Source organism: Schistocerca americana, chromosome 10 (genome assembly GCF_021461395.2).
Source record: "Schistocerca americana isolate TAMUIC-IGC-003095 chromosome 10, iqSchAmer2.1, whole genome shotgun sequence".
Taxonomy (NCBI): Eukaryota; Metazoa; Arthropoda; class Insecta; order Orthoptera; family Acrididae; genus Schistocerca; species Schistocerca americana.
Genome location: NC_060128.1, coordinates 193,713,765 through 193,736,866, shown reverse-complemented (window position 1 = coordinate 193,736,866; position 23,102 = coordinate 193,713,765). Strand labels below are relative to the sequence as shown.

The 23,102-nt window shown below is 44.0% G+C and overlaps 1 protein-coding gene across 1 annotated transcript in view; it reads right to left on the bottom strand.

Annotated features, from left to right (window-relative positions):
* The window catches only part of LOC124552481 (synaptic vesicle glycoprotein 2A-like), a 150,949-nt gene that overhangs the window by 5,579 nt on the left and 122,268 nt on the right, over window positions 1–23,102 (bottom strand). Inside the window, exons 10-11 of the mRNA XM_047126762.1 lie at window positions 9,402–9,561; window positions 310–437 (exon numbers count right to left, since the gene is read on the bottom strand). Coding sequence (XP_046982718.1) covers window positions 310–437; window positions 9,402–9,561 — 288 coding nt within the window. The remainder of the gene's footprint in view (window positions 1–309; window positions 438–9,401; window positions 9,562–23,102) is intronic.

Here is a 23,102-nt window from a genome sequence, read left to right as displayed (position 1 = left end):
GGTACTGAAATGTCGCGACTATAAATTTTGTTTTAATTAGCGCATAGCCTCCTATAGTCATTCATGACACATCCCGTACGCCACAGAATCGTCAGCAAAGAGCCATGCAGATTGGTGCTCACTCTGTCCATCAAGTTATGTATATATGTCTGTAGAGGGCAACAGTGGTCCTATCAGACATCCCTGGGGCACTCCAAACGGTACCCTCGTCTCTGACGAACACTCGCCGTCGAGGACGAAGCCAGAAGTTGACTGAGCCGTCAGCTGCGTACGCCCGCGCGACCACAGCCGCTCCGGCGGCTGACTCACCGAAGACGAAGCCTCCGAGGACGGCGACGGCAAGCACGCAGCTGGAGTCGATGAGGGCGCCCAGCATCAGTGACGTCACAAACGTGCCCAGCCGCCCGCAGCACAGGGACAGGCACACCGCCATCGCCCTGCAACGACATCAACAACATCACCTGTACAGCAGCCACCAGTCTCGCGACTAGTAGCATTCACCCACTCTGTGCAACATCCGTCCTTCTCCAGAGTGAGATTTTCACTCTGCAGCGGAGTGTGCGCTGGTATGAAAATTACTGTGCCGGACCGAGACTCGAACTCGGGACCTATGCCTTTCGCGGGCAAGTACTCTACCATCTGAGCTACCCAAGCACGACTCACGCCCCGAGGGAGGACTCGAACATCCGATGGGGGCAGCCGCGCGGACCGTAAAGGCCGGTTCCCACTAGAGCTCGGCAGCGCGGCGTGCGGCAACGGCAGCGGCAAGCGTTTTCCGCTTTGACGCGGCGGCTCGCGGAATTGGCGTTCCCACCTGGAAGCGGCAGCCGCTAGCGGTAGCCAATGACGGACAGCCACTGAGGTACGGGCTGGGACCCACCGAAGCGACCGGATCTTACACCTAAATCAAGGAAAGACGAAGTTGGGTGATGACATACCAATTTTTCATTTTCTGTACAATGTACTCTTTCACATATTTCATTATTCGTGTTTTCTCATTTCAACATAAACATATTTCATGACTACCGTTCATGATTGTTCACTATCTCCTAACACGTTGAAACAATGTACGACAAAAGAGATTATTCAGATAGTTAAGCGAGACAAAAATTTAAAATGCGATACGGTAGCAGGTACAGGAAAACAGTAAGAACACAAAGGCTTGGGGGGAAGGGATGAAAGTGGAAGCCACCAGATAGAATTCCGCACAGAGCATAATGTAATCATCGCCAGCACCTTGATTAAGAATCATGAAAGAATAATACATATTTGGAACAAAGTTTTCGAAACCAGATTTTAAATTATAAGACATTTCCTGGTGCAGACGCAAACCTACAATAATTTATTGGTTACGAGCTGCGGTTTACAACTAAAGAAACAGTAAACGGTGGCAAATTAAGGAAACAGAACTTGAATAAGTCAAGACCCACAGTTATTCGATAATCTTAAAGTTACTGTAATGCAACGACTGACTGAAACAGAGGGAGGAATCCGCTAGAATACGAATGGATATCTTTGAGAGAAGAAGTGGTCAGTGCAGCAGAGTATGTGAACAGGAAGAAGGTACAGTAGAAATCGTTAGATAAAACGTGATATATTGAATTTGATACGAGGGAAAAATATAAAAATGCAGCAAATAAAGTAGGCCATAGGAAATAGAAATGTCTAAACATGACGTTGACAGAAAGTCCAAAATTGCAACGCGATTTTGCACTTGGAAAACATAAGAGAATGAAAATGAGAAGGAACAAAGAAAACTTTCCTCAAAGGAGAAGCAACTGTCAAGAACTCATTTGGCAAGTCAAAACTAAGCAAATAAGTGAAGGCTAGAAAGTGGAAGGAATATGTAGAGAGGAGAGGGGGAGGGGTTGTACAAACTAACATAAGCACGATGTTAGATTCCTGTGAGATGTCTGAACATGCAAGGCAATACTGATCCTACCACATAGCTAAGTAGACACACTGAAGAACTGCGAAACTGTGTTTATAGCATTTGCATGTTAAGAGAAAGGTTTTGACAATCTTAATTAAAACATTCCTTGAACCTCTGGAGATGTCATCGATAAAACACAGGGCCACAAGATTATCTACAACTTGTACAGAAACCAAATTGCATTCCTAAAACTTGAGTGACTTGAAAGGGAAGCAGTAATTGAGAAGGCAGAAGTAGAGAGGATATAAAATGAAGACTGTGAATAGCAACAAAAGCGTTCTGAAAAAGAAAATTTGTTCACATCGAATATAAATTCTAATGACTGGGTACTATTTTACAAAGGTATTTGTGTGGAGTGCAGCCTTGAATGTAAGTGAAACGTGGGCGATGAACAGTTCTGTCAAGAAGACAATGGACACTTTCAAAACGTGGTGATCAATAAGAATGCTGAAGATTAGATAAGAGGATCATGTAACTAAAGAAGAGGTACGGAATTAAATAGAGGAGGAAGAGGGGTAAGTTGACAGGACATATTATGAGGCATCAAAGATTGAGGACAAAAGGGGTGGGGTGATAGTATTATGATAATAATCATCTGTTGAAATGCTATTCTACTATTTTATCTGTTAATGTAAGCAGTGAATTTACTCTTCCATGCACTACTCCACAAAACATTTAAACCAAAACTGAAATCAGCTGAACACCAAATCTTTCAACCACTGTCTGACAACTACTGCATTCACTTTCAACTTTCTATAACTATCACTGGCTAGCCACACACACATACAGATATAAGGAGAACAGAAATAAACAAACATTAGTTTTCAGCATATAATTCTTTAGGTTGGCAACATGTACATAAACAAACCAAACAGGAAGGGACATGAGGTGAACACACTGTAGTTACGACTTCAAATCAGTGTTTTCGGTAAAATGTCTACAGCTAGTCACTGAAGAAAAAAAAAAGAACATGAAAATGTGCTTATGTTCCATAATCTAAGATTTAGTTCAACCTCCAGCATGTGACCAGGTGAGGGGAAACGCAGATGTCTGCCAAAAACTCGATTCACTGTAAGTAATCAGTTATTCACGTAAAAACAGATGTGAACTGTTTTATGATCTGCAAGTATCACATATCAAAACAAAACTGAATCATTCTAGATTCCACCGAAGATGCCTTAAAGTAAAAGGCGAAACGCGTCTTGAACCAATAAAGTACACTGGATAAAGAAAAAAACGTTTGTTACTTCCAAAGGAAATAATCAATAGCTGTAGATAATTAGCAAATTACATCTTATGACATACCAGCAAATAAGTCTCGGTTTAAGTTCTCATTACACATGCTATTAAATGCTGTTTAAAAAAATTCATCTATCCCTTCCGAAAAAACTGTAGTTTCTTTCATATCTTGGTAGTTAAACAGATTTTGGATATTTATCATGCGACGAAATACATGAGTTTTTACAAGTTATCGTTTGCAAGAAAAACACGTTTCGATTTCTTGAACCGTTTACGAAATTTGCAGTTGATACAACCACAAGGTTTACGACGAGCAGGACGAAAGTATCGGTCGCGTAGCGAGCGACCCGCGCGCGGTCACCGCACAGCCCGTCCGTCGACATATCATCCAATATCTCGAGAACGGTGATAGCTATCGTTCTGCTCTCAGCTTTAAAAACAATTTCGATATATTGACTAAATTTCATACGCAATAATGTATTACCTAAAACGAACTGTACGCAAAGTCCACGCAATGCGTTTTTACCTCTGCACACTCATTAAAATTTCGTGTAAAGGTTTACGTAAATGCGATATAGCAAGTAACCACGACGAATAACGAAAAGAAATTTGGTCCTTTATCGAGAGAAGGTATCAGGCTGTAACATGCTCAAGAATCAAATTTTTCTACCGAATAGTTTCCTTGGAGTCGGATGATAAGTATTTCGTAGCTGCCGCCGCGTCCGCGCCAGCGCTTCGGCAGAAGTTCGTGTGGCCCGGGGTGCCGTACCTGACGTCACGCTCAGCGCGTTCTGTGATTGGCGGCGCGCACCTGGAGCGCGGCACGCGGCAGCGGAAGCGGTTCGATATGGTCAAACCGCGACGCAGAGCCCGCCGCGCCTTGCCGCTGACGCCGTTTCCATGGCAACCACGCCGCTGACGCGCGGTTTTGACGCGCGGCAGCCCTAGTGGGAACCGGCCTTAACAAGACGGGCGGCGCGAGCTATTCAGGAAGCTTCCAGGCTGACATTTTCACTCTGCAGCGGAGTGTGCGCTGATATGAAACTTCCTGGCAGATCAAAACTGTGAGCCCGACCGAGACTCGAATTCGGGACCTTTGCCTTTCGCGGGCAAGTGCTCTACCGAGTTCGAGTCTCGGCCCGGCACACAGTTTTCATCTGCCAGGAAGTTTCATGTCAGCGCACGCTCCGCTGCAGAGTGAAAATCTCATTCTGGAAACATCCCCCAGGCTGTGGCTAAGCCATGTCTCCGCAGTATCCTTTCTTTCAGGAGTGCTAGTTCTGCAAGGTTCGCAGCAGAGCTTCTGTAAAGTTTGGAAGGTAGGAGACGAGATACTGGCAGAAGTAAAAGGTGTGAGGACCGGGCGTGAGTCGTGCTTCGGTAGCTCAGATGGTAGAGGACTTGCTCGACAAAGGCAAAGGTCCCGAGTTCGAGTCTCGGTCAGGCACACAGTTTTCATCTGCCACGGAGTTTCATATTCGGGAAGCTAATGCGAAACCCAGCGCTTTCTCAAAAACGCCACGCCCATCTATTGTAACACAACTTTCCCTTACCGGCAGAATAAAATTTGGAAAAAAAAATATCGATATGATCCAAAGCGTATGCAATACGTTGAAGAATGGGTTACCTTGGAAAAAGTACGGCAGAAGTGGGATGGCACGATGCAGTAATGAGAATAACATACAGACATCAATGTTTTTTTTTTCTCCTTGCCGACACAGTGCCATTGCAGAATGTACCAAACGATGGCGGCTATTCCACATCTTCAGTGTTGGGAAACTTTTATGACCGTGGTAATAGTGCGTTAGTTTCCACGTAATACATGTGTTTCCAAGTACTACTTCCGTCTCCAAGAAAGGAACTGCAGGTTCGACTTTGTGGATAAACAATATGTAGTCAACACAGAGCTTTTACAATTCGTTCGTCCTGCTCTCAAACAATGACGCACAATCCTGATACCTATTCCTCTGATACATAGAGAAACATACAAATTAATTTTAGTATGGCGCCATCCATTTGCAAATAATTGCGTGATTTCCGCGTCTGCGCATTCTTCGCGCGCGAGTACTATAATGTGCGGATACCGTCAGTCGTACCTAGCCACCCGTAAGGTTCAACCGCCTGAAAATGTCAGACAGATGCTGCCACGAAACTTACAAGTCGCACAACGTCATCCTGCGGCACACCCGTGAGGACCATTTGCAATTTAATGTGGCCATTCTACAAATGATTTGCAGACACGTTTTTACAAAAAAAATGAATTGTTATTAGTTAAAGATTATAAAACACAGAGTTCTTGAACGTACCTCTTCTTTCTGCGACAAGAACAACAGAAGTAAATCATACCCGAGGAAATTCTGATAACACAATATTTTGTTGAATGGAAAATTGGAATGTGTCACAGAGTTTAGTCTACCTACTTCGTTACAATGACTGTGCACTACAGTATATTCTTTGTCCTTTTAACTCATTACCGGTTTTAAGACGAAAATAGTTTACATTGCAGAGTGTTTGACTTTTCTTGCAAAGTTACACGAAATGTACGGTCGCAGGTTCGAATCCTGCCTCGGGCATGGATGTGTGTGATGTCCTTAGGTTAGTTAGGTTTAAGTAGTTCTGAGTTCTAGGGGACTGATGACCACAGCAGTTAAGTCCCATAGTGCTCAGAACCATTTAAACCATTTTTTTACACGAAATGTGACCTGTTCTGTTTTGCTATACGTTTCAGCCGCGCGGGAATAGCCGAAGGGTCTAAGGTGCTGCAGTCCATAGGATAATTTCGGTTAAGTAGTGTGTAAGCTTAGGGACTGATCATTTTAGCAGTTAAGTCCCATAAGATTTCACACACATCTGAACATCATCTGGTACGTTTGAGTTTGTGAATTGGGGGGAACTCCGCACTGATATCCTATTCTTGGCTTACAAAAGGCGTCTCAACGCGGAACAGGTGTGTGAACCGTAGAGTGGCCTGGGGACCTACCGCCTCTGCGACTGACCTCCTGCCGTGGAGCCGGACCACGGGGTTTTAAACACCGCGGCCTGCGCGTTTCTTAACAAGGTAGTTTGAAGCCTTCTACCTGAGTTAGCAAGCATTGTTTTCTCCTGAGAAGTAGTCACGAAATGAGCTGAAAAATAATCAAATATCGCTCAACGGTACGTCGCGGTCGCGTCACAACGTGTTCTACACCAGTGCGTCCCAACCTGGGGGTGATTACTCCCAAGGTCTAAGCTGTAATTTTCTGAGCGGCAAAAACTAAACGATCGATTGTGTTTCCGTCGTGACACTGAATTATTTTCAAAAGATCAATACTATTATCACAATTTTGTAAGACTCTAATATTGATTATATAAGTTATCAGTAATTACTTTTTCTCCATTAGTAGCATTAATGCGGTGGAGGTTCCAGGTTCCTCACATAGTCCACGCACTACACAGATATGTTGTGCTTCGTCCCGTTCATGGCTAATGATAAAAGTAAGACATACACGTAACAAATGCTAAATACCTCAAGAAAATGTCCTCACCAAGTTGTAGATAGTAACTGTAGTAGTCCAGAAACTGCTTCATAACTTGCTTCGAGACAGATAAGTGATTTAATTGAGAGTGCGACACAGGAGTGACTACATAAAGGCTACTATAGTTCTGTACAGAGTATTATCCTTATTTTTAGAGTGGATAGGAACGAAGCAATAACAGCCTGAAGGCGTCCAGTTTCTGCCACTTGAGAAGTAAGGAATGCAGGAATCAAGTGATTTATGAACAGTAAGTACAGTGCACACATCTGAACTTGTTCGATTTTAAATTGGGCTGCAGTTAGCAGGTCAAGCAAGTGCCGCAGTGGAGAGCAGTAATGCAGGGGATGTGTATCTTGTAGCAAGTGGCTACCCTCAACGTAGATAGCTGACTTTCTTTTCTGAGGAGGAGTTGTGGGTAGTACATGCGGTCTTTCGATGCACCACGAATTCTTTCGTCATTCATTCTAACACCCCCGCTCCCATCCCTTCGCCGACGCACACACACACACACACACACACACACACACACACACACACACACACACACAAACTAAATATGGCTTATCTTTCATAATTTTAAAAATAAAAGTGTTCCAAGAAAAATCTTTCATTCTATTGTTTAGTTAGTTGGCGATCACTTCAATAATAATAATCTGTGTACGTTACTGTAATAGCCTTTATGTGGTTACTGCTCTGACGTGCTGTCAATTAATTCATTTACCTGTCTGGAAGCTAGTAATGAAGCTATTTCTGCATTACTGCAATAACTATTTACAGTTAGGAGAAGACATGTTCTGCAGATGTTTAGCATTTGTTACGAATACTTTTATCTTCAGCCATGTACAGGACGCTGTGTGTGTAGTGGGTGGACTAAGTGAGGAAACTGTAGCCTCCACCGCATTAATGCTATTAATTGAGAAAAAGTAATTATTGATAACTTATGTAACCAATATTAGAGTCTTACAAAATTGTGATAATAATAGCAATCTTTTGAAATTAATTTAGTTTAGTGACTGAAACGGAATTTTTGGTTCCGTGGGGACCCACAGTCTGCAAGTGTTTAATAAAAGAATACATTCTCAATTGTTGGTGGTATTGTGCTTTTAAAAAATCGTGCTATTAGCTAATTTTAGCCGCGAGCCATTATCAAGCACATTTGCTACATGTCATGCATTGTGTATTGAGCACGGCATGTAATACATCACGTGGCGAATCTTCTTGGTAATGCCTCACTGCAGAAATTAGCCCTTAGCATGAGTTTAATAAAGCACAATAGAATCTATGACGGGCAATGTATTCTCTTATGAAAGAGAAACGAATGGTTTGGTTTTTACCTCTCAGAAAATTTCATTTCGCCCCTCAGACGGTAATTACCCCCAGGATGAAAACTACTGGTCTAGGGGAAGACAGAGGTTGGAATATATCAAGAAAATACACTGAAGCGCCAAAAAAACTGGTATAGGTATGAGTATTCAAATACAGAGATATGGAAACAGGCAGAATACGACGCTGCGGTCGGCAAGGCCTACATAAAACAAGTGTCTGGCGTACTTGTTAGATCAGTTACTGGTGCAACAATGGCAGGTTATCAAGATTTAAGTGAGTTTGAACGTGGTGCTACAGTCAGCCTACGAGCGATGAGATACAGCATTTCCGAGGTAGTGTTGAAGTGCGGATTTTCCCGTACGACCATTCCACGAATGTATCGTGAATATCAGGAATCCGGTAAAACATCAAATCTCCGACATCGCTGGGAACGGAAAAAGATCCTGCAAGAACGGGACCAACGACGACTGAAGACAATCGTTCAACGTGACACAAGTGGAACCCTTCCGCAAATTCTTGCAGATTTCAATGCTGGCCCATCAACAAGTTTCAGCGTCTGAACCATTCAACGGAACATCATCCATATGGGCTTTCGGAGCCGAAGGACCACTCGTCTACTCTTGATGACTGCTCGACACAAAGCTTTACGCCTCGCCTGAGCCCGTCAACACCGACATTGGACTGTTGATGACTGGAAACATGTTGCCTGGTCGGAAGAGTCTCAAATTGTATCGAGCGAATCGACTTGTAGGGGTATGGAGACAACCTCATGAATCCATGGACCGTGCATGTCAGCAGGGTGAAGGGTCAAGCTGGTGAAGGCTCTGTACTGCTGTGGGGCGTGATACATCTAGATATGACTCTGACAGGTGACACGTATGTAAGCATCCTGTCTGATCCCCTGCATCCATTCATATCCATTGTGCAGTCGGACGGAGTTTGGAAATTCCAGCAGGACAATGCGACACCCCACACGTTCAAAATTGCTAGAGAGTTGCTGCAGAAACAATGTTGCGAGTTTAAACACTTCCGGTGGCCACCACACTCTCCAGACACGAACACTGTTGAACATACCTGGAATGCATTCCAACTTGCTGTTCAAAAGAGATCTGCAGCCTCTCGTACCCCTGCGGATTTATGGACAGCCCTGGAGGATCAATGGTGTCAATGCACTCCAGAACTACTTGACACTAGTCGTGTTGCGGCACTTCTATATGCTAAACGATATTAGGCAGGTGTACCAGTTTCTTTGGCTCTTCAGTGTAGTTCAGGACGTTAGGTGTAAGTGCTGCTGCCAGACGTAGAAGGCACAGCAGAGGAATTCGTAGCGGGGAACATCGAAACAGTCATAGGATTGTAGAGAAAACAAAGGAACGGACGCTGCTGACCTGAGGTATGTTGGGAAGGAGTCCACGACGACGGTGTTGACGACGGAGACGCACATCCCGGACAGCACCATGAAGGCCAGCGGCAGCATCAGGATCTGCAGCTCCGTCTGCGCCCAGATGGTGCACACGCCGCACACCCCGGACACCGCCAGGCTCACCGCTGCAACGAGGCAGAACATGTTTCTCAGCCGCTGCGCTCAGTTACTCTGTACCGCAAGGTGAAACAGAGAGAGAGAGGGCGATATCTACGTGCGTGTGATAAACCTCTTCCCTCGAAAATTTGCCTCCTTCATACCATCTGGTAAGCAAGATCTGTGAGATAGGCGAAGTACCCTCATACTTCAAGAACAATATCACAATTCCAGTCCCAAAGAAATCAGGTGTTGACAGGTGTGAAATTGATCCAACTATCGCTTTAATAAGGTACTAACACGAATTCCTTACACACGAATGGGAAAACTGGTAGATGCCGACCTCGGGGAAGATCAGTTTGAATTCCGTAGAACTGGTGGAACACGCGAGGCAATACTGTCCCTACGACTCATCTTAGAAAGTAAATTAAGAAAAGGCAAACCTACGTTTCTAACATTTGTAGACTTACAGAAAGGTTTTGACAATGTTGACTGGAATACTCTCTTTCAAATTCTGAAGGTGGCAGCGGTAAAATACAGGGAGCTAAACGCTATTCACAATTTGTACAGAAATCAGATGGCAGTTATAAGAATCGAGGTGCACAAAAGAGAAGCATTGGTTGGGAAGGGAGTGAGACAGGGTTGTAGCCTATCCCCGATGTTATTCAATCTGTATACTGAGCAAGCAGTAAAGGAAACGAAAGAAAAATTTGGAACAGCAACTAAAATGCATGGCGAGGAATTAAAAACTTTGAGGTTTGCCTACGACATTGTAATTCCGTCAGAGACAGCAAAGGACCTGGAAGAGCATTTGAACGGAGTGGACAGTGTCTTGAAAGGAGGATATAAGATGAACATCAACAAAAGTAAAACGAGGATACTGGAATGTAGTCTGATTAATTCAGGGCGGAATTAGATTAAAAAAATGGTTCAAATGGCTCTGAGCACTATGGGACTCAACTGCTGAGGTCATTAGTCCCCTAGAACTTAGAACTAGTTAAACCTAAGGACATCACAACCATCCATGCCCGAGGCAGGATTCGAACCTGCGACCGTAGCGGTCTTGCGGTTCCAGACTGCAGCGCCTTTAACCGCACGGCCACTTCGGCCGGCGGAATTAGATTAGCAAATGAGACACTTAAAGCAGTAGATGAGTTTTGCTATTTGGGGAGCAAAATAAGTTTGTGTAAATTCCTAAGGGACCAAACTGCGGAGATCATCGGTACCTACACCTGCATACTGTTTTAAACAACTGAAACTTACTTACGCTAAGTACAACACACACACCCATGCCCGAGGGAGGACTCGAACCTCCGGTGGGAGGGGCCGCGCAGTTCGTGTCGTGGCGCCTCTAACCGCGCAGCCAATCCGCACGCAGGAAAGTAACTGATGATGGTCGAAGTAGAGAGGATAAAGTGTAGGCTGGCAATGGCGAGAAAAGCGTTTCTGAAGAAGAGAAATTTGTTAACATAAAGTACAGATTTAAGTGTCAGGAAGTCGTTTCTGAAAGTATTTGCATGGAGTGTAGCCACGTATGGAAGTGAAACATGGACGATAAATAGTTTAGACAAGAAGAAATGAGGTGCTACAGAAGGATGCTGAAGATTAGATGGGTAGATCACATAACTAATGAGGAAGTATTGAATAGGATGGGGAGAAGAGAAGTTTGTGGCACAACTTGACTAGAAGAAGGGATCGGTTGGCAGGACACGTTTTGAGGCATCAAGGGATCACCAATTTAGTATTGGGAGGCGGCGTAGAGGGTAAAAATCATAGAGCGAGAGCAAGAGATGAATACACTAGGCAGATTAATAAGGATGTTGGCTGCAATAGTTACTCGGAGATGAAGAAGTTTGCAGAGGATTAAGTAGCATGAAGAGCTGCATCAAACCAGTCTCTGGACTGAAGACCACACCAACAAGTCGTACCTCATCTGTGTTATTACAGATCTCCTCTGTACTAAGACTGCAGTACACGCGAGGTGACAATTACGTCCACGCTCTGAGTGAAATTCTAATTAATGTTCACCAACCTGCAGTCTTCTACAATTGTTGTCCCCTGCACCGAAAACAACACGTAGGTCGCGAATCTGTTATCTTGAGGCTGTAATAAACTCTTAGCGAGGAACCGCTATTGTATAAATAAATAAATTTTCAATTAATCTGTTTATACGGGATGCAACTCGCTTTTTATTAGCAGAATACGAGAAACTGCCCAATTACATTCCACTTTAAGAATCACAAATAACTTCTCGTCTTTACATTTTCATAAAAACAAGACGATGAACTGCATATTTGCGTAATTACTAACATGTTGTTCTACGTTACACATCCAAATAACCAGAGATTGCTAATTACGTCCTTAACCGATACCGACTAAGGCATACAACATGTCCGTATTCTGAAACTGCCGAACCAGTTCTGATCTTACAGCCGAACCACTTCCCCCGTCATGCAAGTTAGGTGCGATCCGAAGATCTCCGAAGAGCTTGATCTGCCTTTTCCTGTAGCAGTGTTCACAGATTTGAAATAACGGCATGACAGTCTGCTACTGAGAGGTACTTTTACATGAAATGAAAGTAAATACAAGGTTCAGTTTTTCTATGATTAGTAACCGAAGTTTATCAGTTTGGCGCCCAACTTTCGAACGCATCAGCTAATATCGGAGGGGGGCCACAAATTAGGCGGTCCCTCTCACGATACCCACACCGAGCAAGCCACCTGTCAGCGGTACCTCACAGCATGTTACGTCATCTTCCCACTGCTGTCTTCTCAGCTGCTCTAAGAAAAGCTTCTTGTATGTGATTATGTTGGCTGTTACCATGAGAAAACGATTGAATAATCAACGAAAGGATAACGTTCTACGAGTCGGGGCGTGGAATGTCAGAAGCTTGAACGTGGTAGGGAAACTAGAAAATCTGAAAAGGGAAATGCAAAGGCTCAATCTAGATATAATTGGGGTCAGTGAAGTGAAGTGGAAGGAAGACAAGGATTTCTGGTCAGATGAGTATCGGGTAATATCAACAGCAGCAGAAAATGGTATAACAGGTGTAGGATTCGTTATGAATAGGAAGGTAGGGCAGAGGGTGTGTTACTGTGAACAGTTCAGTGACCGGGTTGTTCTAATCAGAATCGACAGCAGACCAACACCGACAACGATAGCTCGGGTATACATGCCGACGTCGCAAACAGAAGATGAACAGATAGAGAAAGTGTATGAGGATATTTAAAGGGTAATGCAATATGTAAAGGGGGACGAAAATCTAATAGTCATGGGCGACTGGAATGCAGTTGTAGGGGAAGGAGTAGAAGAAAAGGTCACAGGAGAATATGGGCTTGGGACAAGGAATGAAAGAGGAGAAAGACTAATTGAGTTCTGTAACAAGTTTCAGCTAGTAATAGCGAATACCCTCTTCAAGAATCACAAGAGGAGAAGGTATATTTCGAAAAGGCCGGGAGATACGGGAAGATTTCAATTAGATTACATCATGGTCAGACAGAGATTCCGAAATCAGATACTGGATTGTAAGGCGTACCCAGGAGCAGATAGAGACTCAAATCACAATATAGTAGTGATGAAGAGCAGGCTGAAGTTCAAGGCATTAGTCAGGAAGAATCAATACGCAAAGAAGTGGGATACGGAAGTACTAAGGAATGACGAGATACGTTTGAAGTTCTCTAACGCTATAGATACAGCAATAAGGAATAGCGCAGTAGGCAGTACAGTTGAAGAGGAATGGACATGTCTAAAAAGGGCCATCACGGAAGTTGGGAAGGAAAACATAAGTACAAAGAAGGTAGCTGCGAAGAAACCATGGGTAACAGAAGAATTACTTCAGTTGATTGATGAAAGGAGGAAGTACAAACATGTTCCGGGAAAATCAGGAATACAGAAATACAAGTCGCTGAGGAAAGAAATACATAGGAACTTCAGGGAAGCTAAGACGAAATGGCTGCAGGAAAAATGTGAAGACATCGAAAAAGATATGATTGTCGGAAGGACAGACTCTTCATACAGGAAAGTAAAAACACCTTTTGGTGACATTAAAAGCAACGGTGGTAACATTAAGAGTGCAACGGGAATTCCACTGTTAAATGCAGAGGAGAGAGCAGATAGGTGGAAATAATCCATTGAATGTCTCTATGAGGGTGAAGATTTGTCTTATGTGATAGAAGAAGAAACAGGAGTCGATTTAGAAGAGATAGGGGATCCAGTATTAGAATCGGAATTTAAAAGAGCTTTGGAGGACTTACGGTCAAATAAGGCAGAAGGGATAGATAACTTTCCATCAGAATTTCTAAAATCATTGGGGGAAGTGGCAACAAAACGACTATTCACGTTGGTGTGTAGAATATATGAGTCTGGCGATATACCATCTGACTTTCGGAAAAGCATCATCCACACAATTCCGAAGACGGCAAGAGCTGACAAGTGCGAGAATTATCGCACAATCAGCTTAACAGCTCATGCATCGAAGCTGGTTATAAGAATAATATACAGAAGAATTGAAAAGAAAATTGAGAATGCGCTAGGTGACGATCAGTTTGGCTTTAGGAAAAGTAAAGGGACGAGAGAGGCAATTCTGACGTTACGGCTAATAATGGAAGCAAGGCTAAAGAAAAATCAAGACACTTTCATAGGATTTGTCGACCTGGAAAAAGCGTTCGACAATATAAAATGGTGCAAGCTGTTCGAGATTCTGAAAAAAGTGGGGGTAAGCTATAGGGAGAGACGGGTCATATACAATATGTACAACAACCAAGAGGGAATAATAAGAGTGGACGATCAAGAACGAAGTGCTCGTATTAAGAAGGGTGTAAGACAAGGTTGTAGCCTTTCGCCCCTACTCTTCAATCTGTACATCGAGGAAGCAATGATGGAAATAAAAGAAAGGTTCAGGAGTGGAATTAAAATACAAGGTGAAAGGATATCAATGATACGATTCGCTGATGACATTGCTATCCTAAGTGAAAGTGAAGAAGAATTAAATGATCTGCTGAACGGAATGAACAGTCTAATGAGTACACAGTATGGTTTGAGAGTAAATCGGAGAAATACGAAGGTAATGAGAAGTAGTAGAAATGAGAACAGCGAGAAACTTAACATCAGGATTGATGGTCACGAAGTCAATGAAGTTAAGGAATTCTGCTACCTAGGCAGTAAAATAACCAATGACGGACGGAGCAAGGAGGACATCAAAAGCAGGCTCGCTATGGCAAAAAAGGCATTTCTGGCCAAGAGAAGTCTACTAATATCAAATACCGACCTTAATTTGAGGAAGAAATTTCTGAGGATGTACGTCTGGAGTACAGCATTGTATGGTAGTAAAACATGGACTGTGGGAAAACCGGAACAGAAGAGAATCGAAGCATTTGAGATGTGGTGCTATAGACGAATGTTGAAAATTAGTTGGACTGATAAGGTAAGGAATGAGGAGGTTCTACGCAGAATCGGAGAGGAAAGGAATATGTGGAAAACACTGATAAGGAGAAGGGACAGGATGATAGGACATCTGCTAAAACATGAGGGAATGACTTCCATGGTACTAGAGGGAGTAGTAGAGGGCAAAAACTGTAGAGGAAGACAGAGATTGGAATACGTCAAGCAAATAATAGAAGACGTAGGTTGCAAGTGCTACTCTGAGATGAAGAGGTTAGCACAGGAGAGGAATTCGTGGCGGGCCGCATCAAACCAGTCAGTAGACTGATGACGAACAAAAAAAAATCCAGAGATATTACAAGGGCAGTCATAAACACCAGTGACACAACAAAGCTCCATCTGTACATACATCGTCTACCATGAAATCTACCTGTTGTAGTTCTTACAACAGCCCCTGACGTCAAACTTGTTCAACCGATTTTTGAGTACTTTTCATCAGTGTGTGATGTTTCTGTTTTTTCGAATTTTATATTTTATTGGGCTGCTGTAATTAGCGAGCATAACTCGCATTCTTGAGCAGCGACTTGCAGTGATAGAGCGACGACCAGGGTGCGGTCCCCGTGATCGGAACACGGACAGCAATGATTTTTTAAAAATATAACCATTTAGTCGGAGAAGTGAGTAACTACAGATTTGGTATGTAATACAACATATGCAGCATGCATCTTAGGAATTATATTAATTACAGGTAAAGTCCATGGCACAGTTGGTTGGTTGGGTGTTTTGGGGAAGGAGACCAGACAACGAGGTCATCAGTCTCATCGGATTAAGGAAGGACGGGGAAGGAAGTCGGCCGTGCCCTTTCACAGGAACCATCCCGGCATTTGCCTGGAGCGATTTAGGGAAATCACGGAAAACCTAAATCAGGATGGCCGGACGCGGGATTGAACCGTCGTCCTCCCGAATGCGAGTCCAGTGTGCTAACCACTGCGCCACCTCGCTCGCTCCCATGGCACACTTTGTACAGTCACTCACACACTCAACACAGTCCGTATATCACAACTTCCTCCGATCGAAACTTTTAATCTGACTCATAACTGGATATCCGCTTCTTGCAGAAACTAGGCAACACTGACGTAGTCTTTTTTTGTTTTTAGTGAACACACCGTCATTTGGCTGTATAGTAGTTTAATTAATTTTCTTTACCGTCTGTTATGCGGTTTTCAAGTGACTGAGTTTATATCATTAACATATATTGCAATATATGTTAATGACATAAACTTAATCACTTGAAATTGGCATTACCATATATTGCAATATATGGTAATGATATTATCACTTGAAAATGGCATGAAAGGCCGATACCTGGGTCATCATTAAAAAAACAATAGTGCAGTCAAATGGCGGTGACTTCATTTAAAAATTATTTTATGACTGATGACTGTTGCTCAGCAACATCAAAAACTATTTACTGGCGTAATCCGTTATGGTCAGCTGTCCAAACTGGTAGGTCACACATGTTCAAAATGGTTCATATGGCTCTAAGCACTATGTGACTTAACATCTGAGGTCATCAGTCCCCTAGACTTAGAACTACTTAAACCTAACTAACCTAACGACATCACATCACACACATCCATGCCCGAGGCGGGATTCGAACCTGCGACTGTAACAGCAGCGCTGTTCCGGACTGAAGCGCCTAGAACCGCACGGCCAGAGCGGCCGGCTTCACACATGTAGATTGAGGAATTCCTGCTCTGATCAAGGTATTAAGAAACTTGCCGCGTTGTCTCTCATAGCGTGAACACCCTAGTATCACATGATAAAGATCTGCAATCTCAGTTGTGTGGACTTCGCAGTATGGAAATGGCTGAACTTTCATCCTAGAAAGATGTGAAGGGTAACATCCGTGACCAAGCCGGAAGCACTTTATGACAGTGGTCTCACGACTAGATAGCTCGATTTGGCAGAACCAAATTTTTCGCGGAATACTCGGTTGTATTGCGGCATAATGTTTCCCTTTCGACTGTTGTGAGATCTCCGATGTGTGTGACCATTCTTGATGCACCCAGCGACAGAACCTGTATGTGGAAGGCAGGTGTAGTGAGGTTTTGCCACGTGGTCCGCCATCACGTCACGTGAGATAGCGGAACGTTCCTTGACCCATAGTAACTGGACACGTTTATGTTTACTTTCACACTGATAGAGTAACTTAATTTCTTCGATTGCATTGCGGTTAGTGTTGTAGGCCCACTGCTGCTTTTCCAGTGCACTCCTCGAATCCGTGACAATAAGGAAGTCGTTGAACTTATTTGCGGCCTGTTGAAGGGCTTCCTTAATTGCAAGGGCTTCAGCTGTGAAGGTGCTGGCTTCCGTCGGTAGCTTAAACATAGTCCAAGATAGTGGGTCTCTGCAGAAGTAAGCAAAACTGGTGGCCTCTCTTGTTTTGGAGCTGTCAGTGAAGAGACAGCGGCAACGGACGTGCAATACGGCATAGACTTGCGCCAGTGGGGTTCAGGATTATGAGCGAGCCAGCAGTGTGAATGCTACTCGGAGATTCTGAGCGCAAGGGAGCCACCGACATTTAGACGCAGAGCTAAAACATTTTCCTCGTCAAACATTAATAATTAAAAGCCACCTTGAGCATATTAAATGTCGGAGGGAGCCTAAGTGTCATTGAAGCTATGGTATTACCGTTGCCAATACGTAGAAAACAAACGACATTTATTTATCTCTCGACAACATCCGAATACATCAGAACCCATAGGAAGTGTATTCAGAATCTCTGTTGCACGGCAAGGTGTGCCAGCCGGCGTTAGGATCCAATACAGACCTGCTCTCTGTACCAGCTATGCTCCCAATTTTAAGTAATACTGAAATTCTTTGTGTTAACTGAGCGGGAGGAAGACGGTTCAAAAAATGTGCGAAATCTTATGGGACTTAACTGCTAGAGTCATCACTCTCTAAGCTTGCACACTACTTAACCTAAATTACCCTAAGGACAAACACACACACCCATGCCCGAGGGAGGAAAACGTTAACCTGCAGCCTCAACTGGGAAGGTTCAAAATGGTTCAAATGGCTCTGAGCACTATGTGACTTAACATCTGAGGTCATCAGTCCCCTAGAACTTAGAACTACTTAAACCTAACTAACCTAAGGACATCACACACACCTATGCCCCACGCAGGATTCGAACCTGCGACCGTAGCGGTCGCGCGGTTCCGGACTGAAGCGCCTAGAACCGCATGGCCACGCAGGCCGGCAACTGGGAAGGAACGACCAGTTGTAAGGACTGTCGCCCGTACCACGTTCTACAGACCCGTGGCTGGACTGAGAAACTTTTGTAGGGTTTAGTACAACGGAGGGATCGTGCAAGTGTGCGGCCTTTGTCAAGTAGGATTACCAGAAGAGACTGAGAAAATCGAACGAAGAGTAACGTGTTTCGTCATACGGTATCGTCTGGATGGCACATAGCATTACTATGATGTTCAGCAAACTCCACTGGCAGGGGAGACGTTGTATATCACGGAAATTGTTTCTGCTGAAATTCCGAATGAGTGCATTGCGAGAAGAGTCGGGCAACTTTTCAGTTCTTCCCACGTACGCCTCACGAAGTGAAGACAAAGAGTAAATCGGTTATATTGGAGCTAATGACGAGGTACACCGACGGACGTTCTCACCGAACGCCATTTGCGAATGCAAGACGAGAATCGGTAGCGGCGGTGGCTTGCGGACGATAGACGTAGATGCAGGTGCAGGCGTACAGGTAAGGAAAGAGCCGTCCTAAAGCAGACCGAAATGGATTCCGAAAACATCGATCACGCGACACCACACTTTCCCTTTTTTCTCACACCTTGAATGTCTTGGATCAAGACGCTGAGGTAGCTGCAGTGTTTCTTGACTTCCGGAAGAGTATTTGACTTGGTAGCACACCAGCTCTGATTCATGAAAGTACGATCGTGCAGGGTATCGAGCAAAATTTGTGGCTGGGCTGAGGACTTTTAGGTGGGGAAGACGCAGCTGCCTAGTAAGCTAGTTTACTTAGTTCCACGTTCAGTAAATCACTATAAATATTACGACATGCACGTGTCAGTTGAACGGGAAATAGTGTGGAGGTGATTGAAACGTTTATGTCTTCAAATGCAGAGTTTCTGCTTAGCAACCCATTCTATACCATACAGAAATTCCTGAATAGAAATAGTCAATCATTATTACGGAAAAAAACATGTAAGTGGCCAGTATGTAGCTGCATGTACAATAATTTTGTGTCCTGCTTAAAACAAAATGGTGCATAATTAAATTTCTCTCGAGACATTTGAACCTTATCTTTACCTATGAAAGGGAAAATAAGCTGAAGATGTGAACTGGTGTTGGGGGGCTCGAGATTCGACTAGGGTAGTCCGTGCAGCTATAGATATAGAGCTGCGGTGGTGCGATGGTCAGCACTCCTGCCTAGTAAGCGAGGAGACGCGGGTTCAAGACCTGGCTGTGGGACAAGATTTGATTCATTTCTTCAGCTTCCATCATTATCGTAAAATGGTACATCATTAAAAGAGAGCAAAAAGAGTAATTGGTCCATGGTCTAAAGCTGGAGGATGCTCATTGTAAGCATATTACCTTGAATAGATAGTCATCGATATACATAACTTTCAGGTGTACCCAAGGAAGTGTGCTTAGACCGTTGATATTCGTGTTGCATAATTATGACCTAGAAGACCACAGATTTCCAGTGGATGACGCATGTGTAGTACTGTCTGGAGAAGACCGCAAGCATTATGTCAGATGTTGCCAAGATTAGAAGCTGAAGCGAACACTGGCAACTTTCTTCAAATAGCCAGAAATGTAAAATTTTTCACATCACAAAACGAAAATGTGACTACAGTGTCAATGAATCACACTTTAAATCAGTCAACTCGTAAAAAATATCTGAATTAACAGTTTGTTGGACTATACAATGGAAAGATCACATTGCCTCACTTGTAGCCAAGTGAGATGGCAGGTTGGATTAATAGACAGGGTACTGGGAAAACAAAGTCAGTTCCATAAGCAACGATCGTGTGACACCCAGCTGGCTCTGTCATCCACAAGCCCCAGAAAGCAGTGGGTACCGGCACCCAGGTGGATGCCGCGTTCCTTGACTTCCGGAAGGCATTGCATACAGTTCCTCGCTGCCGCCTAATGAAAGAACTGTAAGCGTACGTAATATCACGCCAGCTGTGCGACTGCATTGAAGAGTTTCTAGCAGACAGAGCACAGCATGAAAACTGTCGAAGCGAGCAGTCTTCAGAGGTGACAGTAACTTCGGGCTTGCCCGAGGCGAGCGATATAGGGCCGTTACCTTTCACAACGTACGTAAATGACCTCGCAGACAACGTCGTAAGTTCCCTGAGGCTTTTCGCGGATGCTGCTGCCGCTTCATCCAAAGAAGTCGCGACGCTACAGAATCGCATCGAAATGCAGGAACATCTACAGAGCATCGGCGCTCGGTGCATGGAGTGGCAGCAGACCTTCAACATAAGTAAATCTAACATATTGCGAATACATAGACAGAAAGCCTTTCATACGTATGTGTAATAAATAAACAAATAAATAAATAAATTGTCAACCCACAGCCGCTCCTCTCATGTCTCTACCTAACGTACAAGATAATTTCACAAATTTTCATTAACACACACACGCACACACACACACACACACAGACACGAGTATTGTCACTTGTTGGCCGGCCGGGGTGGCCGGGCGGTTCTAGGCGCTTCAGTCTGGAACCGTTTGCCTGCGAATCCTGCCTCGGGCATGGATGTGCGTGATGTCCTTAGGTTAGTTAGGTTTAAGTAGTTCTAAGTTCTAGGGGACTGATGACCTCAGATGTTAAGTCCCATAGTGCTCTGAGCCATTCTAATCATTTTTGTCACAGGCTACGAAGTCTTTCGCGACGTGTTTCTTGAATAAAAATCTCTCGGTGTACATGCCGTGACAATTCAGGATAAAACTCCAAGCTTTCGACCACTACCTCCATGGTCGTCGTCAGGGCTAAAACGGACTGTCGTAAACTAGCGAGGCTCCCACTTTTCTATGCAAAGGACGGCTTCTCATTGGCTGGAATACGTCATAGCAACAGCGATATGGCGCGTAGCGAAGTGGTGCCCTCTACTTCCATAGATGTAGTTTCTATCCCGCGTTGCTTGCAGCGCCATCCCTTGAATCAGGAGGGAAAGAGCGGGAAGTTTTCCTCTGCGATTTTTCTTTATCCGGTGCACTCTTCCAGGTGTTGCTAAGTGCACAGCCTTTGTCTCTGTTAAAGTTATTATCGCTAAGTCTAATTTCGACTGCTTCCCGGATCACAGAGTCTCGTTTCTTCAAATAAAATCTTATGCTTGTTAAGCAGGCTATGTTCAGCCACCGCTGATTTTTCCAAATACCTGTATTTCAGGTGGCGCTGGTGCTCGATGCAGCGGTCGGTAACGGTTCTAACAGACTGGCCCACGTAATTCTTGCCGCATTCGCAAGGAATAGTATAAACTCCCGGCACCCTTAAGCCGAGGCTATCTTTGACTGGTCTCAACATTTCCTTAATTTTCCTAGGTGGCCGGAAAACTGGTTTTATTCCTTGCCTCTTTAGAACTCTGCCTATCTTGCTTGTTGTAGCACCGCAAAAAGGAAGCCGCGCTATGTGTTGGTCCTCTTCTTGTATATGGCTGGCATCGTGTCTTACTTTCTTGGACAATACTGATTTAATTTCACCGGCAGAATTACCATTCCTCTTGAAAACAGTCGTCAAATGGTTAATCTCTGGACTGAGGTGGTCCTTGTCGGAAATAGTGCTGGCTCTTTGTACTAAAGTATAGCTCTCTTCTGAGACGGATGATGGAAGCTGTGGCTATGAAGATATAAATCTGATGCGTTTTGTCACAGGTTGGTCACACTCACAACGTGAACGAAAACAAACGATTAGACATAAACACTGTTAATGTGCGGAATGAGAAACAGTTGACTGAAGTGAAGTGTCAATAATGCAGCATAAGAAATACTGCACAATGGCAAAACCTGCCAAGTGCAAATGCGTATCGAAGTCTTTTGTCGTCAACCGCTACTAGCAAGTAGGGAAGGAGCAGAATATGCAAAGAAACACCGTAAATACCTTGCACACCAACTTTATAAACGAAAAGCTGTTTTTAAGCTAAAACAATAAAAATGTACTAAAGTATGTATCCACTTTGCAGAATAACCACGGAAGATTCTTTATAAATAAATTCTTTTAATTAAATTGAAGTCAGATCAAGATAGTTAACTAATAGTAACAGAGAAAGACCTTGTATTGCATGATTACACGACTGCAGAACAATCACTGGAAGCAGTTAATTCCATAAAGTATCTAGGAGTATGCATACGGAGCGATTTAAAGTGGAACGACCACATAAAATAAGTCGCGATTAAGGCAGATGCCAGGCCAAATGGCTCAAATGGCTATGAGCACTATGGGGCTTAACATCTGAGGTCATCAGTCCCCTAGACTTAGAACTACTTAAACCTAAACCGAGCGAGGTGGCGCAGTGGTTAGACACTGGACTCGCATTCGGAAGGACGACGGTTCAATCCCGCGTCCGGCCATCCTGATTTAGGTTTTCCGTGATTACCCTAAATCAATCCAGGCAAATGCCGGGATGGTTCCTCTGAAAGAGCGCGGCCGACTTCCTTCCCCATCCTTCCCTAATCCGATGAGACCGATGACCTCGCTGTCTGGTCTCCTTCCCCAAATCAACCATCTATCTTACTTACTTACTTAAACCTAACTAACCTAAGGACATCACACACATCCATGCCCGAGGCAGGATTCGAACCTGTGACCGTAGCAGTCGCGCGGTTCCGGACTGAAGTGCCTAGAACCGCTCGGCCACCGCAGCCGGCCCAGACAAAACAACTTGAAGAATCCTCAGGAAATGTAATCCATCCACAAAAGAAATATCTTCCAAAACACTCGTTCAGTCAATACGTGAATATTGTTCTTCAGTGTGGGGACCGTACAAGATAGGCTTGGTAGAGGAAATAGGGAAGATCCAAAGAAGAGGAGCACAAGCTGCGACATCGTCGCGAAAAAACAGTGTCCCGTATATGTAATAAGTTTCCTTTAATTTACGTCTATGATCACAAAATTTTTGTTAACAGATTACCGGTTTCGGTCTTTAATTAC